Source organism: Ruditapes philippinarum, unplaced genomic scaffold (genome assembly GCF_026571515.1).
Source record: "Ruditapes philippinarum isolate M1 unplaced genomic scaffold, ASM2657151v2 ctg1181_1_1_1_1, whole genome shotgun sequence".
Classification (NCBI taxonomy): domain Eukaryota; kingdom Metazoa; phylum Mollusca; class Bivalvia; order Venerida; family Veneridae; genus Ruditapes; species Ruditapes philippinarum.
The window spans coordinates 55389-74516 of record NW_026866847.1 but is presented as its reverse complement, the minus strand read 5'-3'; the positions used below and the strand labels follow the sequence as shown (position 1 = coordinate 74516).

The window sequence follows — 19128 nt, the reverse complement described above, 5'->3', positions numbered from 1 at the left end:
TAAACATAATTTGTGCAACAAATTATACTATAAAAATGATATGACAGTTTTGCACAAAATCGACGGCCATATTGGACGCCATCTTGGATTTGGAAGAACTATGAAAGAGAAATTTTATGAGATTTAAATTTTTGAAAAGGAGAAATTATATGCATGCTTTTGGTGTGAGTTAAAGGTCTGTACAAACAATTGGAATGAGTGAGCTAGAATGTACTGAAATTTATATGGCGGCCATTTTGAAAATGGCGACCATCTTGAATGAGCAGAGATATTTTTGGGCCCACTTCACTTTTGAAATCAACATGGTCTAAAGATGATTTCCTGAAAGTTTCATGCTTGTATCACAATTTGCACTATTTTCTCAATTTCCCGCCCCACTATATATAGACGTGTTTTGACGGCTTTTTGCCCCCCCCCCCCTTTTTTGAGGCCTCAAACAGTGAAAAAATGCCCTGTTTAGGCCCCAACACTGTTTTTTATTTGAGAAATGTTGTTTAAAAAAGTGACCACTTTTCGGCGCGCCCCCCCCATCAAAATAGTACATCAGGGGGTTGCCCCCTTCTGTTTGAGGGGGTGAAGGGGGCTGTAGTCCCCCTCATCGCCAAGAAAAATGTGACAGGCTAAAAATGGCCTCAGGTCGATCTCAGGGTAACTAATAACTGACGCTGAAAAGCCTTTTACTCTTTCTGAATTTATTGAGAAGTTGCAGCACTTTGAAATCAGTTTTGATGGGAAAAAACCAATGCAAAATAGTGATATTTCGCAATTTTGAGACATCCCTTGTCCTAGTAACAGAAAATTTACGATTGAGCATGCTGTTAAAGAGGCTATGGTCCAGTTAACATTTGTGCCAAGATATTGAAGCATTTTCAAAGTTTCATAGCAGTTTGAACTTGTAACAGGAGGCTTTTCAATGAAAACGGTCATTTTTCAAAAAATGCTCATGGGGTAAAAGGTTAAATCCAGAATATTTACTATATCCAAGAAATCCTCCCTGGCCATTCGAAGCTGTGGCTTACATTACTGTGGTGTGGTACCTATAAACTTGGATTAAATCGCCGCGGAAAATACCGAAGCGAGATACATGAGTTATCTCCCGTAACTAAGATTTTGCGCTAGAATTTTAGGTCTGGTACCAGCTAGGACACAAAAAGCAAATATTAATCACGTGGTTTCTAGTTTTTATTTGTTCGCTGTTCTTCTTATTGAAATGAGTCAGTTTTATTTCGCTTTTAAGGTTGTTTAATGTTAATAATTTCATAAAGCTAGAATTAATATGTATAAATCTCTATAACAACAATTCTTATAGCCTCTACATACAAATTTATTTTCAGTGTGAATCGAATGGGAATAAGAGTTGCACAAATACATTTGTAAATCAAAGCACAGAAGGCGCTGAATTTGTTTGGGTCTCAGAATGTAAGAAAGGTGCAGGTTGTGAGATTATATGTTTAGTGGCACCAATGCTTTCCAGCGTTTTAATTGTAGTAAATTGGCTATAAGACTAATTGCAACACTGATATTCAATCCAATGTTTATTTGACTTTAACAATTAAAAAAAAATGAGTTACCTTTACTGGGATTTGAACTCCAGACCTCTCGCTTCCTAAGCAAGCCCGAAAACCCTTCAGCCACGGTTAAATTTATATGTGAACGGCCTGAAGAAAACCATATTATTCTAAATTAGGGCTTGTAACGACTTTTAACTGTTGTTTAACACAGATGTAAATAATCCTGAAGCTTAAGCATGTATATTTATAAAGAATCAAAGGGCTGCAAGTTCTGTGATATTTTCTGATCTTTGCAATCTAAATCGTACTGTATATCTGTATGCATTTTCCTGTATAAGTTTATTTTTATGTATTATAATTCATTTTGTAAGGCACATACGGAATTCTGCAAAACTAAAGTTGCATCAAAAAATCATTTATGTACTTTTTTTACGACAGCCACACTTTATCCTTGTAAATCATGGCTACTTCCTTAACCCTTTACCACATATATACGCGAAACAACGCACTTTCGACCCCCCCCCCCCTTTTTTGGGCCTCAAATAGTGAAAAAATGTCCTATTTGGGCCCCAAACATAAGTTTTTCGTTTGAGAAATGTTGCTAAAAAAATTGAGCACTTTTTCGGCGCCGCCCCCCATCCAAAAGATACATCAGGGGGTTGCCAGAAGGGGGATGTGCCCCCTTCTGTTAGGGGGGTTTGAAGGGGGGGCAGAGTCCCCCTCATCGCCAAGAAAATTTTGGACTTGTGAGAGGCTAAAAATGACCCCAGGTCGATCATAATGTAACGTTTAAATAACGCTGAAAAGCCTTTGACTCTATCTCAATCCCTTGAGAAGTTGCAGCCCTTTGAAATAAATTTTGATGGAAAAAATCGAGGCAAAATAGTGATTTTTGGCAATTTTGAGATGTCCCCTCGTTGCCATGGTAACAGGAAATTTGAGACTGAGCATGTCGTTACAAAGGCAATGGTCTAGTCAACATTTGTGCCAAGTTTGATTAGTATTGAAGCATTTTTCATAGTTTCATAGCAGTTTGAACTTGTAACAGGAGGCTTTTCAGTGAAAACGGCCATTTTTCACAATATGCTCATGGGGGAAAGGGTTAACAAAAACACTTAAAAAGAATTTAACAAAAAAAAAAAATTTCCTCGACTTGGATTCGAACTCGAGACTTCTCACTCTCTAAGCGAGCGCGTTACCACTGTACCACGGAGAAGTTATACACACAATGTCTGAATAATATCAAGTCATTCTAAATTTAGAACTTGCATTGCATTCAGGTTTGTAATCCTTATTAATTTCGAGGTATTTTGTTCAGGGTAAACCTGTTGTTTAAAATTGAAGTAAATATTTTAGCGAAAATCCTCTCGCCCAAACAGTCTGACATGTAGAATCTATATATTCCACTACTCGGTTTGTGTAGTATTCGGTAATCTACATGGCTAAAAATAGTATTTTCATTGATAAAATCATATTCATCCGCGTAATTTGTGATTGTGCATTTATTGACAATTCTATAAGCCAACGCTATTGTTTAACTTTAAATGCGTTGTAATTTGTTGGATACTTGTAACAAAATAAAATATTTCTTTCTTTTAAATCGATAGTTTTAAGCTGTTTTGAGAACTACTTGTTGTTAGGTTTATCGTAAACTTCTGTGTCAGAGATTGAATGTCCGCTTTGTATTTAGTTATTTTCGATCAGAAAATACAATAAAACAATATTAGAAATCTTTGACCATTCGGGAATTACTTTGCTTGAAAATTGATGCGCCTGTCTTTGACCATCTTTACTCAGTGATCTCCCCTGAATTTTTCGGCTTTAGTGTACATACAAAAGGGAAGTAACCGCTTCAAAAAAGTGGACTACTTTCGGCGTTTGCAATTAAGAACATTAGACTCTGAAATTTCGCTACCATTATTTGTTTGGTCTGACGACCCAAACAAATAAAAAAAAGTTCGAGAAAACACACTTTCTTTTAAATAAGTAGAAATAGCACATGTTTAAAACAAAAAGTAATTTATTGGTATCTAATATTAAATTAAACGAATTAAGATGAAATACTGGCATTGGCTTTAGAATATTACAACTTACTATAAACATAGTAAGAAAATATGAATAAATATTTAAGTAAAGAACTTTGATTTACTCACAGATGAATCAAATTTGTAGGAATATGATTTAAACTTAAGCAAATGAAAACAACAAGTAGTCAAATGAATAAATACCCAAATTCTGCTCCATAGTCTACTATATTAAACGGAGATAAATGTAAGATTTCACCGGTGAATTTGTTATGAGGGCAGCTAATTTGTTCTATAAATATATCTTTAGTACTTTTTTGTGTTGAGAATTTTACCGAGTTTTGATTCGCAAAGTGATATTGATTTTATTCGTTAATGTATTAGTACGTAAAACGTAATGACGTATTAAACACTTCCGGTTCCACTTTTGACAAGTTTTGACAATTTGTAACTTTTAACGATGTGTGAAAATATCCAGCTGATGTTTGCAGTGTTGCGAATTGGAATATATTCAGTAAGTTTGAATTGAAAAGTTTGCAATTATTTCTATTAGCGTCAACCTGTTCGTCTAGTTCTGGCTGCCAAAACATTTTAGGTCTTTAGGATAAACATTTTTTTGTTTCGTTTGATGCGGCATTGGATCAGACCTGTTATGAAACGGTAAAGGGTCAACTCGGCCGTATACCAACTCGGCCATCTATTAAAAACATATATTAGATTATAGATTGTTTAGTTAATAAAAATTTTAAGGAGAAAATTACTATAAAGTTTTTCAGAAATATGATCACTTACAAACAGAAATTGTAAAAGTTGTCAGTGTACCTGTACATATTGTTTGAAATTATCTTTGTTAAGAAGGGATATCAAGATAATATATGTTAAATATTGATCAATAAATAGAGTTTTTAAATTGAATTTTTGTGACAATAAATGTAGACTCACAGGACCCATGCTCGCCCAGGCGCATGCTCGCCCAGATTTATATTTTTATAATATAAACTTATGAATAAAAATATTATCTGAATCATGTGTTGTTGTTTCTTGATGCTGCAAGTGTCCTAGTTTCTCACCTTGTTTTTGAAGAGTTTACCGGAAGTTGTTATCATAATAAAGCAGACGAAAACGGAAGTACAAAATTAATGAAAGTCCGTGATGCTAATAAAAACAACGAATCATGTATGACTTTTTAATAAAATCTGAATAAAAATCAACTTAAAATAACAATTAAACATTGTTCTTACTTTTTGTAAAGTTTAAGTCGTTCCGATATATTTAAAACAGTCATAAACTGGTATTGACACCAGCTGTCATATTGTTTTTCTACATGCAATTTCCAGGGCCGCCACAATAGTCAGCTTTTTTCATTAAATCTGTCGCTTTTGATGCATTTATTGTGTATTTTTTGGTAACACATTGATATATTAACAACTTATTAGATAATTAACAAAAACTGTAGCTTTAAATAAAAAATAAATTACATTTTCCCTTTTTTATCAAAAGTGCCTAAATATAACCTTTAGGTCTAACACTACTAATTTTTCCCCATCCTCTTCAGAGTGATCAGTATGCCCAGGCAACAAAAAATTCATGATCCTGAGACATTTGAAAGGGCAAGAATCTTAGCTTTTAAAAGAGGGATATTCTTTACATAAAGCTGCAAATGAGTTAAATATCCCTTACAGTACACTAAAAGACCATATAAATGGACAGTATAAAGGATATACAACACAATTTGGTCAAAGTCCATTATTAGATGCTGCAGATGAATTGACTGTAGTTAATTATGCAACATATATGGCTTCAAGGGGTGTACCCCTGACAAGACCAGTTCTAAAAAGAATTGCCCTAGAGATTATTTTGCAAAGAGGGGGAGATTCTAGGGTTAATGTAACAACTGGACCTTCTGATAAATGGGTAAGGAAGTTTCTTCAGAGGCATCACACTTTATCAGTGCGTATAGCACACCCTCTTGAGCAAAATAGAGTCAGTTTGTCTCAAAGTACTGTAAATGATTATTTTGACTTGCTTGGAAATACTCTGAACAAATTGAATTTAAGTAATGAACCATCCAGGATATATAATTGCGATGAATCTGGATTTTCAGGCAAGCTAAATCCAAGCAAAAAAGTTATTGTGCCAAAAGGTACAAGGCATGCATACCAAAGTATGGTAAACCTTTCTGGTCATGTTACACTTTTAAATGCAATATCAGCAGCAGGTCAGACCACTCCACCAATGCTTATCTTTTCTCAGTGTCTACCTCGGATGGTCTGTGATGGTATGCCTGATAGCTGGACATTTGTTACAACTGAAAAGGGTTACATAACTACAGATCTATTTGTCCAATGGTTTGAACATAGTTTTGTTCCATATATTGGTGACAAGCGCCCTGTTCTTCTCATACTAGACAATCATGCAACACATGTATCCAAAGTATTCATTGATGCAGCACGTAGACATACTGTAGATTTGCTATATCTACCAGCACATTCTTCCCATCTTTTACAACCCCAAGATGCAGGATATTTTCATGTTTTGAAGCAAAAAGTTGCTGACATTTCCACCCAGCTGGGTTATCTTGGAATCAAAACACTACCTAGACATCTTTTCCCGAGGGTGTTAATGCAGGCTTTCAATAAAACTTTAGGCAGCACTGTAGCATCAGCTTTTAAATGTACAGGAATATTTCCTTTCAACGAAAATGCTGTAAAAGCTCTTATTCCTGACACAAAACCTAAACAGTCAACACCTGAAGCAGCCAAATCTGTTCCTATTGAAAGTAAATCTGTATGTGAACATTGTGGACACTCTAAGGAAAATGCTCTTGTTAAACTAGGTATAATATCTGAGGATCTGAGTTCAATATTAGTTGAACCTCCTATTCCTAACAAGCAAAAGTCTGCATCCAAAAGGAAAACATATAAAAATGCAAGATCTGTTTTGCACAGTGAACCTGAAAAGAAAAAGAAAAAAGTGAACATTAGAAATGATGAGTTGTCACTTACGAATAACAATGACACACAATTGTTACCTGCATCTGATGACAATCAACAGGACCAGCTTGACAATGAAGAAGTTTGTGTTGTATGTATGGTTGGTGACAGACCAGAATATTCGTGGGTAGGGTTTGACAAATGTGACAAGTGGTACCACTATGAGTGCTTGCCATCTTATGTGCAAACAGATGTAGATCTAAGTTTAGTTACCAGCACAAGGTGGCTTTGTAGATATTGTGCAGAGGAGTAATTATTGAAACTATAGACCACACACTGTTGTTCTTGTTATAGTTTATGTTACTAGTTAACTTTTTGAATTTGAAAAAAAAACTTATGTACATGATATTTAGTCACAGAAACCTTTTAGTTACACTCTACCCGCAGCAGTTGACTATTTTCTGAAAAAATGAAAAGTCTACATAGTAAGTAAATCTTAATAAGTTTAACTCTGTAAAAATATAATTCTATGCAAAATTCTAACACTATCGGATTTTTTTTCTATATAAACAAAGAAGGCCCGAAGCGTGCATTATTCTTCAACAATGCACTCACCGTTCTTATTACCTCCCTGTGTATTTTCACATTGAGGGCGCCATTTTGTTTAAAAAATCTGATAAATAAAAACATTTTTTGTCGAATTTTGTTGTGAAAGCTATCTAGAATGAAAGAAAATGGTCTAACTAAGAAAATGAATCCGAACACCAATATCTTTAATTCAGTCGTTAACGCTGTACAGACGTTTTAAGTGTTGTTTACGTGACGTCACAATGTAGCGCCAAACAGCACGTGCAAAACAATCAAATCAAGTACGCTATTTTAAATGTCGCAAACGAGTTAAGTTTAACATTTATTTCACTTAATTATTTGTATTTCGCTTGAAAAATTATAAAGTGAAATAAAATAAACAAACAAAGTTTTTCCAACGTTTTCAAAATTGGTTATTCTCAAAATGTTTCTACACACGGTAGATTTAACGACAGTTTTTTTCAACCCACTGGAACAGCCTTTAAAGAACGTTTCTATGGGTTTGATATAAAGTTATATCATTGGATTTTTTTCTAATTTTATTTCACAAAATATACATGTACACCTTTATATGTACATGCATATACATGTATATGGCACGGAAAATAAACAAATGTGTATTTGAAAGTCGCTATGATGATATTTAATTAAGTATTAGTTGCTCAATGAAGTTTATTTAAGCATTTGATTTACATCTACACAACAGTTTTTAATTTCTTTTTTAGGTTCAACAGTTTCTGACTCTAACTTTTAAATGCAATTAATTAAGAAGAAAAGTTCTTTAATTCATAATAATTATCCAAATTTTATCAATTTACATCAGTTTTAATGATGAATATTATTGTTATAGCCATAATATACAGTTGTAATTAATTATTATCATAAATGTAATGTTGATAACAAGAATGGACAGGAAAAACATACATGGGATATTATAAATAAAAAAAAACATATAGGGGAAATAGTAAATCAAACAAAACGTATCATAGGGGATATTGTAAATCAAACAAGACATATAGGGGAAATGGTAATTTAGGGAATATTGTAAATCAAACAAAACGTACAGGGGATATTGTAAATAAGACACAAATAAATATGTTTGAGGTAACTTAATTATCAATTAGCTAGCTTTTTATCATCTGCTACATTCATATCAGGGTCTTTCACAGCTTTAATTTACCGAAAATTTTACGTACAATCAATGCCCTATTTTTAGCGATGTGGATTTCCAAGTGTGAATTCCAAGTGTCGCTATGGCCACGCTTCAGCGCAAGTGCTAATTACGTCAAATTACATCTGCCTCCAGGCAGTATTATCCAGACAGAGTGGTGAAATATACATGTCAGACAGACCTTTCATAGAGCGACTAGAATATTTCGCTTTTCCGATCATATAGGGCAAAGTGAAAATATTTACAGGGAAGTTTTCGCCTGACTTCGCCCTGAATGCAGTCCCTGTTTTTATAGTAATTTCAACAGAGAAATAGTCTGAAGCTGCATGTGACTTTATATCACATTACTATTATAGGTTTTTGGTGACTTACATTTTAATAGAATGAAAATCTGGAAAAAATATTTACAATCACATCATGTCAAAAAACTTCAGTGAAGGATATAGATTGTTTATAAAATATTGAAAAGAAAACACTCATATTAGCCTGGGCCTATGTATAAACATTTTTTTTCAAAGATTGTAATACCAATTAATTGTTGATAATTACGTTGCTAAATTATGTTTTTGTTTTTTTCTTCCAGATATTTAGAAGAATATGTGGATTGGGACCTCCACCAGTTCGCCCAAATTTTACGGTCTTGTGTCTTGGCTTAAGTAAAAGTGGTAAAAGTACATTACTTGCTAAAGTAAGTGGAGAATCAACAGATGAAATTGAGCCAACAGTTGGTTAGTTATCATTTTGATCTTATTTAAATAGCTCTCATGATTTTATAACAGGCCCATTACATATATATATAGAAACAGTATCAATCTGATCTGTGTTTATTGGCATTTTAACACCATTTTTTTCTTCTTCTTTGTGTATAGTGACTTCAGTTATAATCTAAATTTGATATTTACAAAACCCAATGGGAAATATCAGGACAAATATTTTAACCTGTTATGATCAGTTCGTTATGATGCATTTGAAGTATTTTGAATGAGATAATATGTTACATTGAGATGATAACAAAAAAATAATCTATGTTTTTGTTATTTTTAGTTCAAGTTGAAATAGTTTTTTTTAGTTCAAGTTGAAATAGAAGATTCTTTTACTCTTGAAAATATTCTGATATAGATGTGTTTATGTTTCAAGAGCTTTTTGTTTTTCAGGTTTCAGCATTAAAGCCTTAATGTTTGACGAATGCTTTATGGATGTCAAAGAACTTGGTGGTTAGTAGGAATATTTATTACCCTCTAAATCTGTTTAGTGAACATTGAAATTTTAACTGTCCAGAGTATATTAAAAAATTTAGGAGTCAAATAATAAAAATGAAGCAGTCAGGAGTACAATCAGACAGCACATTTGTGTGTACTTCATGCATGGCTTAGACTGATGGCATAGACCTAAGCTTACCATAGACTGTTCCTCTATCCAATTCAACCCGGCCTTGGTGTAACACTGGTTAAAGTTTTGCATGCAACAACATATCTCATCAACCACTCATGATATTTGCTTGTAACTTCATACACTTATTTGAGAGCATGAAAGGAGGTCACTATCCAAGGCCCATAACTCTAGCTTGGATTTTGACAGAATTATGATCCATTTCAAATTTAGAAAATTTTGCATGTAACATCAAACTTTAACTCTACTGAAAGTATTCAGGCCAAAATAAAAAATATGTCTGGTTCAGGGAACCCGACCGACCCTATTTTTTTACCGCCGACCCTAAACTTTTTTTTTGATTTTCGGTACGAACATTTTTGGGTACGAAAATTACAAATGTGAAAATTTTGTTTTACGATGCCTGTTGAAATAGCCGATGAGTAACAATCTTAAAATAATCAAAAAATATTTAATCTTTTATGATCAAAATCAACAACAAGTAGAATTGTGAATGTTTCTGCAGGAAACAGACAAATTTTCAATTGTCACATATTTTCGCGATGCCGCTTTTTATAATTAAAAAAATCGTAGCAAAAGGAAGATATGTTCTGTTAAAATGTGTTTAATAACACTTAAAATATATTTAAGAATTAAATTAATTATTAATAGTTGAGATGGAGCCATTACCAGTATGTGTTTGTAACAATAATGAATATTTTCTTTTTTAAGGGAGGGGGGTGTAAGGTCTGATGATGTATGGGTTTTGAATTATATTTCAAATCTTTTCAATCACTTTTATGGTACATTTTTTTCCATTTGGGACATATTACCATTTTCCTGAATAAGCCTTTTCTCTGTTCAAACTCTGACTCCCCAACCCCTTACTCTGCTATACATGTATCATATTTGTCAATTTAACTGCATATAAGTGCAGCAAAGATGGCTTAACATATTCAATGTGATCTGGAACTCCTACTTTTTTGTGCTTGGGAGTCTCAAGACTCCTTCTCTGTGAGAACCCTGCAACTGTTGGTACCAGTTGCACATAATTATATATCTATAGACTTGTGCCCCCTGAAGACCATTTAAATATGTTTATTAATATTAAAATTATATATACAGTAGATGTGTTATTTTGATCCCCGGAATAGTGCATGTCAGATGCTCTAAGCTTATAATACAGCATTATTAGGCCAAAATAAAAAATATGTCTGGTTCAGGGAACCCGACCGACCCTATTTTTTTACCGCCGACCCTAAACTTTTTTTTTGATTTTCGGTACGAACATTTTTGGGTACGAAAATTACAAATGTGAAAATTTTGTTTTACGATGCCTGTTGAAATAGCCGATGAGTAACAATCTTAAAATAATCAAAAAATATTTAATCTTTTATGATCAAAATCAACAACAAGTAGAATTGTGAATGTTTCTGCAGGAAACAGACAAATTTTCAATTGTCACATATTTTCGCGATGCCGCTTTTTATAATTAAAAAAATCGTAGCCAAAAGGAAGATATGTTCTGTTAAAATGTGTTTAATAACACTTAAAATATATTTAAGAATTAAATTAATTATTAATAGTTGAGATGGAGCCATTACCAGTATGTGTTTGTAACAATAATGAATATTTTCTTTTTTAAGGGAGGGGGGTGTAAGGTCTGATGATGTATGGGTTTTAAATTATATTTCAAATCTTTTCAATCACTTTTATGGTACATTTTTTTCCATTTGGGACATATTACCATTTTCCTGAATAAGCCTTTTCTCTGTTCAAACTCTGACTCCCCAACCCCTTACTCTGCTATACATGTATCATATTTGTCAACTGCATATAAGTGCAGCAAAGATGGCTTAACATATTCAATGTGATCTGGAACTCCTACTTTTTTGTGCTTGGGAGTCTCAAGACTCCTTCTCTGTGAGAACCCTGCAACTGTTGGTACCAGTTGCACATAATTATATATCTATAGACTTGTGCCCCCTGAAGACCATTTGAATATGTTTAATATTAAAATTATATATACAGTAGCTGTGTTATTTTGGTCCCCGGAATAGTGCATGTCAGATGCTCTAAGCTTATAATACAGCATTATTATTATATTGTTACAGAGGTGACCCTTGATCTTTTAATTGTCAGACCTGTCAGATGCAGGTTAGCATAGTACAGCGGGTGATTCAAAGGGAAAAGGTACATAATAAGCAGAATAGAAAGCAAATTAGTATGAATACAGGTGCTACATGGTTAAATGACTACATACAAGAAATAAACAACACAATATCACATGTTGATGGTTTATTACAAAATGGTGTATGCATTGATTGATTACAATCTTTGTTTAAGTATGTTAAGCAAGCAACACATCTATATATGGAAATTAAGACATTCTCCCAACCATAAAAAAAAAAAAAAAAAAAAAAAAAAAAAAAAAATCCCTACCCTCCTGATTTTTTGGACCAATGTTTCCTGAACCAGACATATTTTTTTTTTTGGCCTCACTTGAATCTTGATACATCACTTTGGGATCATAATTGGTGGTCATGTCCTAGCCCAATAACCCTGACATGATTTTCATTGAATTATGGGTGTTTTGGCATTTAGAAAATTTTGGTTTAAGTTTTGCTTAAAACACTTATCTTTCATAAAAATGCTGATTATATTCACTTGAAACTTGATCATACAATGCAAGGTCACTTTCCTAGACCCGTAACTTTGGCATGGTTTTTAATTGAAATAAAGCCCTTTGTGGCTTCAATATCCAAGACTCATAACTATGCCATGTACATAATCTGTATTTTTGTGAATAAAATCTTCCTCTTTGTTTATTTCTTACATTTTTTTCAGGCTCTTTTTTGATCAAGCCCTAAGAATAGTACTGTAGCACACTGTCATACTGACATCTTTTGTTTTATGTTAAAATTATCTCCTGTTTATTAAATGTATTTTTTTTTAGATTTGATGAACGTTTAGATAAATTCCAGGATATAGTTTATATACATAAATTAGAGAGCTCACAGTATATATATTAGTCTCTAATTATTGTAAATGTGTGAAGAATATAACTTGTTTGATGCAGAATGAAAAAAAAAAATTTTTTTTATTGATTTGTTGCTATGCAACAAAATTCATAGAAATTGATGAAATATTTCACAGGTTGTATCAGATATTTTACAAGTAGAAATTTCTGACTGCTCTATGGAGTATGAATATATCTATTTGCACTATAATGCAGTATATTAGAAGAGTTTGTGTGTTATTGCATGTAAAGGCTGTACTGAATTATAGGTTAATAAAACAAAATTTCTCTTGGCATTGATTCAATAGCCTTTGGTAAATTGATATATAGAAGTTAACTTATTTACAGATCTTAAACACATGTTAACAGTTTATAATTCACTAAAAGATTTTTCTATAACATTCCAGGGCTCTGTAAGTTTATTATCAGGTGTTCAAATGTTACAATATTAAAGACCAATTATGGACCAGAAATGATCTTTTTATTTCTTACCAATTTTGAGCAATTGTTATGAGATTTCACAACGATCCAGTTATGGTTTAAATAACAATGTCTAAATGCATGCAATATTGTTAATTGATCATAGAAAGTCATCATATTACATAATAGCATGGTGGTCTTAATTTCAGATAGAAAGACCTTTGAAATACAAAGAATTAAATCCATTCTTTTAAAAATTGGTCTTAATTGTGGATTGGTCGGGAAAACAAGATGTTGTTTACCTTACAAATTAGATATTTTTGCTTCCTTCTTTATATGAAAATGAGCCGTCTCACGACAAAACCAACATAATGCGTTTGCGACCAGCATGGATCCAGACCAGCCTGCGCATCCGCGCAGTCTGATCAGGATCCATGCTGTTCGCTTACAAACCCTAAAACAAGTAGAAACTGATAGCGAACAGCATGGATCCTGATCAGGCTGCCCGGATGCGGAGGTTGGTTTGGATCCATGCTGGTAGCAAACCCATTATGATGGTTTTGTCGTGACACAGCTCAAATGTTTATTTCAGGTGGAGATAATGTACGACCGTACTGGGACAGATATTATACAGGTGGTGATGGTGTGATATTTGTAGTAGACAGTTCAGCTGATGATAAAACAATGGAGGTGGCTAAGAGTGAGTTTGACAAGGCACTCAGTCATCACGAGCTAGATGGTCTACCGTTACTGTTTCTGGCTAACTATCAGGATGTTCCTGGTGCTAAGAGTGAAGCACAGGTAAAGTATAAAGTTCTTGCTGAAATTAAGTGAAGAAATTTTAATAGTTTTACATGTCCAGATTCGCTATAATTTTTATGGAAATTATAAATGATTCAAAACAGTATAAAGCGTGAGTCAAAATTTTAATTTAATTTTAAATTTTAATTCACTAATTGAAACTACTCTACATGTATGACATTAATGATGTATAAGAAAATTACTTATAATGATCCAAAATATGTAGAAATAGTATTTACTGTACTAAAAACAGTACAGAAATGTGGTGATGAAATGCTTGATTAAACCATATCGCTCTTTTACATGCGAAGTGTCACTTTTCTGAAAACAAAAATGTCTGATTGTCTGGTTTTCTTTAACATTGTTTTTTTGCAATGTAAGTGCTTATTTAGTCATAATGTATGACTGACAGACCAACACTTTGCAAGTTGGATCCTGTTAACATCAGCATATTGTTTATGTGACAACTGCCTTTTTGGATGTAGACATTGCTAGTATAATATTACTATTGCTACATACATAATCAAGAGAAATGATGAAAGTTGATGCTTGCCTGTGTATTTATATAACTGTAACACAGCTGAACAGGTGCCAAAATAACTAAAACAAGCAAACCAAATGGTATTGGGTTTATTGTAAATGATATTTTCAGATGAAGCAGATATTTGATCTAGACAGCCAGGATCGAGCCTGGATCATTCAGGGATGTACAGCATCAGACAAATCTAGTATAGAGAAAGGCTTCCATAGATACAACGCACTTCTTATTTCACCACCAAAGGAGAATGGAGAGTTTGACAGGATATAAGTGTTGATCTGACATCTCAGAAACTGCTGTTGTATATGTGTGTTACTTTTGTAAAGTCTAAAAATGAAAATTACAAAAATGAGTTAATGTTAAAGGGCCTAGATGTATTTTAACCAAGATTAACAATCTTAAATTTAGACATAATCTTAGATAAGTTAGCCACTGTTTGATTTTTCTTCACCAAGAATGCACATATTTTAATGAAACTTTCCAGAAATGTACATCTCACAGGCACTTACATAATGTACATCTCAATCAATACTCGTCAGGATCTATTACAAATGAAACAAACTACAGCAAAATAAAATGAGCAGTTTATTGTCTTTAACTTGAATTTTTACTTTCTTAAAATATTAAAATAACGATGATAAATATAGCCCTTTTCATAGTATCATTGTAATGTTAAGTCTTAGTCATGAAACTTTTGAATATTTAAAAAGATCAAGGTAAAGAATGTACAGTCACTGCATGTTTGTACATGTGTATATACCATAGAAAAAAATCTGATCAAAAATAGTATAGTATTTGAAGATAGGTAGTTTTTAAATGTATATAAATATTGATCCTAAATGAGAAACAAGTGAAATAAAATGTTTAACAGAATGTTTATGATTGAAACTTCTCAGTAATGTTTATTAGACTAATATTGTGTTGATTATTTGTTTTGTTGTATACAACATCGACAGTTTTAAAAGATTTATATTACATACATGTATGTTAACAAGTATTTTTTTCTAACATTATTTTCCACTATGAATATAATTTGTTACTGAAACCAGTTTAAATCCATCACATCACATGACCTGTTTAGAGGGAGTTAAAGTGTGAAAGATCAGTTTGATATCTTGTCACAGATTTAGGCATGTATCAATGATATACAGCCATCTTTAAAACAGTGTCTATTCTAGGATTTGAAAAACAGGGGGGATTTTTTTCGAAAAGATAGAATTTATTACATTTGTTGATTTTTCCCCCTTCTTTCTCTCTGTAAAATTTTCCAATTTTGACACTGTTACATTCATACCAATGGTGTTGCCAATTTTGACACTGTTACATTCATACCAATGGTGTTGCCAATTTTGACACTGTTACATTCATACCAATGGTGTTGCATACGAACACAGTCAGACATTACTATTTTTCCCTAAATCAAAATGTGACATTGATTCATATTATTATTATATTATTAATGCTTTTGTTTGAACTTGAATTGGTAGTGAAAAAAAACCTAATTACTTATTGTCCGGATAACTGGGTGTAATGTAAAGAGCATGTTTTGATATCTGGCCTTTAATTGGGTATGCTACATATGTTACATATAGACATAATGAAAACTGTATTACAAAAGTAATTTAATTTTTTATGATCTTAAAAAAATGAGAACAAAGACATATAAAGAATAAAAAGAAGAAGAATAAAAAAACACGAAAAAGTTTGTGACCGCCAAATTGAGAGAAGTACACAGCAACACTAAATGAATCGTGTAAATTTCCAAAGTTTCTGCTTATATTTATCTTTATACTGGTTTTATTTATTTTTTTCATTGGTATTTTCTTGTATTAAATAGTTTCAGTATTTTTTAGCATAATATTTTCACCTGAAGTAATTACAAGAAAGATGTTTTTCACCACAGAATCTGCACAAATGATCATATATTTACTTGTATTTACTATTTTATTCATATAATGAACATTAAGCTTTATCTGTAAGTATTTGTTTACATTTATTTTGTAACTGTTTTTAATATTATTTGTATTATGCTTTACATGTAAGACATGTCTATTGTTTTTTCTGTGCTTCATTACAATTATGTTTGTATTTTTTTATATATATGCCTAAAGGTTACTTTGGTTGTAAAATGGTATTGCACTTGTCAGTCCACTAATCTGTTAGTTTGTCTGTATTATGGTATGGTGCTTGTTCATCAGACTGTTTGTTAGCCTCATCAAAGTCCGCTCTCAATAATTTGATAACTATTAGTTATGCTGTCTACATGCTTATTAGGGAGATTGGTCATGGCCAGTACATGACCTGTAATGATTTTGAGGTCAAAGGTCAAGGTCACAGTGGTACTTGGTGTAAAGTCTTTGTCAACTCAATTATTTGAGAAAGAATGGATGTTGATTTGTAAAACTTGGTAGGAACATTGCAAACAGATCACCCTTATTGATTTTGAGGACATTAGGTCAAAGGTCAATGTTACAGCAACTCAGTGTTAAATCATTGTCCAAGGAAGAATTATCTTAGAGTTTTGAAACTTGTATTGACAATGCCCATGGCAAGTTGATGGCACCTTTTGATTTTTAACTAATTAGGTCAAAGTTCAAGGCCATATTGACTCTGTAAATCCTTGTCAAGTCAAAAGTTTGTTCTGATTGCTTTCTTACATATATTTTTTCATAATTTCTGCAGATATTTTTTGATTCAGAAATATATTTAGGAATATAAGAAAACATGTATTGGGAAATAAGAGAAACAATATGTAGCTTGGTAACTTGAATAACAAACTTTGATTTGTGATTTCTTGTCAACTGTACTTAGATAAATTATGTTTTGAAAATATTTCATGAATGTATCTCTATTTTATTTGAAAGATTTATTTGATTCTTTAAACAAATTTGCATTTTGGGTGTATATTGCCTCACCTTTGTGATGTTCTTGTTTTTCAAAAAGTTGCTGATATGATTTCCAGTATAACATGTGCCATTACTTTTTACTGCATATTTTGTTTGCCACTCAACATTTTTACGGCATTATAAACAATTTGTTCACATTATTGATAAAGGATTATAATAGTTCTTATATACACACAATTTTTGATATAACTGAAGTGTTAAATTCTCATAGACACCAGTTGTAATTTGAGTGGAAGCAAGTATAAAATAGTAAGAAAAAAAAAGGTTTTATTCTTTGTAAATGGATATTTTCCCAAGTAAACATTATAATTAGAGTTAGTTTACCTAAACTTGAGTCTCATAGCTTCTATTGCTTAAATGAAGGAATATATACTGAATCTGGTCTAAAGGTACATGTATAAAAAATACATGAGAGAATAATCTAGCATGGCAAATTGACATTTATGATTAGCAAGCATTTTATTTTATTGTAAAGTTTTAAATATTTATTACTATGTTGTTTATGTATGTATTTCTAACTTGCTGACTAACTTTTCTTTGTTGTACAGTAGTTTAGTAAGCAATTCTTTATTGTTAATTTTATTTTCATTCCACATTCATCATTCCATGCTATCTAAGTTTGTTTGAAGTTTTGGTTGACATTCAGTTATCATGATACATGTAGTTGAAAGACATGTTGATAATTTTTTTACTATCAGGCAGAGATTATTAAGCAAGAAGGTGGTAGCATTTAAAGTCAACAGTGTTGAGATTTTAACCTTGAATTTCACTCTATGTAATAACTTATCCTGTGGTTGTCCTAATACATGTTATGTCATGTTTCTATTTGATCTGCTCATTATTTTAAGGAATTTCAAAATAAGCCAGACTGAAGTGATCTGATGGTAAGACTTCATACTGATAGATTAGGCAAGTCTATCATGCTCAAATTTAATTTCTTCTAAAGAAAGGCAGCTTCTGTATAATTTTGTGATATTTTATTCTTTTTTCTTTCTTTTTTTGTGTGCATTTTTTTTTTCGTTATTATAAATTGTTTGTATTTCTGAGAAGAATCAAAATTGGACATATGTTTGATTATTTCATTCAAAAATATCAAGTCATGATTTTATTCATTTTGTTTAATGTCCAATGTGATAGATAATGTGATAGATAATGGAGAACATTCTAATACTGGTTAATTTTGATAAGAGTGGACCGTTTCAAGATTGAAAGTCTGTTTTTATTCACGTTGCCTTTGTGATTTTTAAAAATGAATTATTTATGAAATATGAATCTCTTGGAATATCTGTTTTTGACTTGAAGCATTGTTGTTTTATTTGAAAGATCGTCCCATATATAATCTTTCTTTAATCTTATTTTTCATTTGAATAATTTATTATGTGGTTTCCGGTATACATGTAGGTAAGAAATCTATCAACCTTAGACAACTCTCAATATCTTTCCTGTTTTTCCTAATGATGAAACTCAGCACCTAAATAGAATATTAAATGAATTCAATTATAATGAAAACTATGCTTGAAATAGGATTAAATTGATTTTCAGAAATTTGATTTATATTGTGTGAAGCTGACATTGTGATATGTATTGAAATTAAAAGGAAATGTGAGATTTTTTAGCTATCAAACAATGTTAATTCTTGCCAACAATTACTTTTTAGCTCACCTGTCACAAAGTGACAGGGTGAGCTTTTGTGATCGCTTTTCGTCCGGCGTCCGGCCGTCGTCCGTCCGTAAACTTTTGCTTTAAATGACATCTCCTCATTAACCACTGAGCCAATTTCATCCAAACTTCACAGGAATGTTCCTTTGGTGGTCACCTTTAAAAATTGTTCAAAGAATTTAATTCCATG

At 32.1% G+C, this 19128-nt stretch overlaps 1 protein-coding gene across 1 annotated transcript in view; it reads left to right on the top strand.

Moving 5' to 3' along the window:
* Positions 1–18337, top strand: part of LOC132733993 (MATH and LRR domain-containing protein PFE0570w-like) — a 75503-nt gene extending 57166 nt beyond the window's left edge. The window contains exons 4-7 of the mRNA XM_060720695.1: positions 8811–8955; positions 9382–9441; positions 13627–13835; positions 14488–18337. Coding sequence (XP_060576678.1) covers positions 8811–8955; positions 9382–9441; positions 13627–13835; positions 14488–14643 — 570 coding nt within the window. The 3' untranslated portion in view covers positions 14644–18337. The remainder of the gene's footprint in view (positions 1–8810; positions 8956–9381; positions 9442–13626; positions 13836–14487) is intronic.
* Positions 18338–19128: the final 791 nt, after the last annotated feature.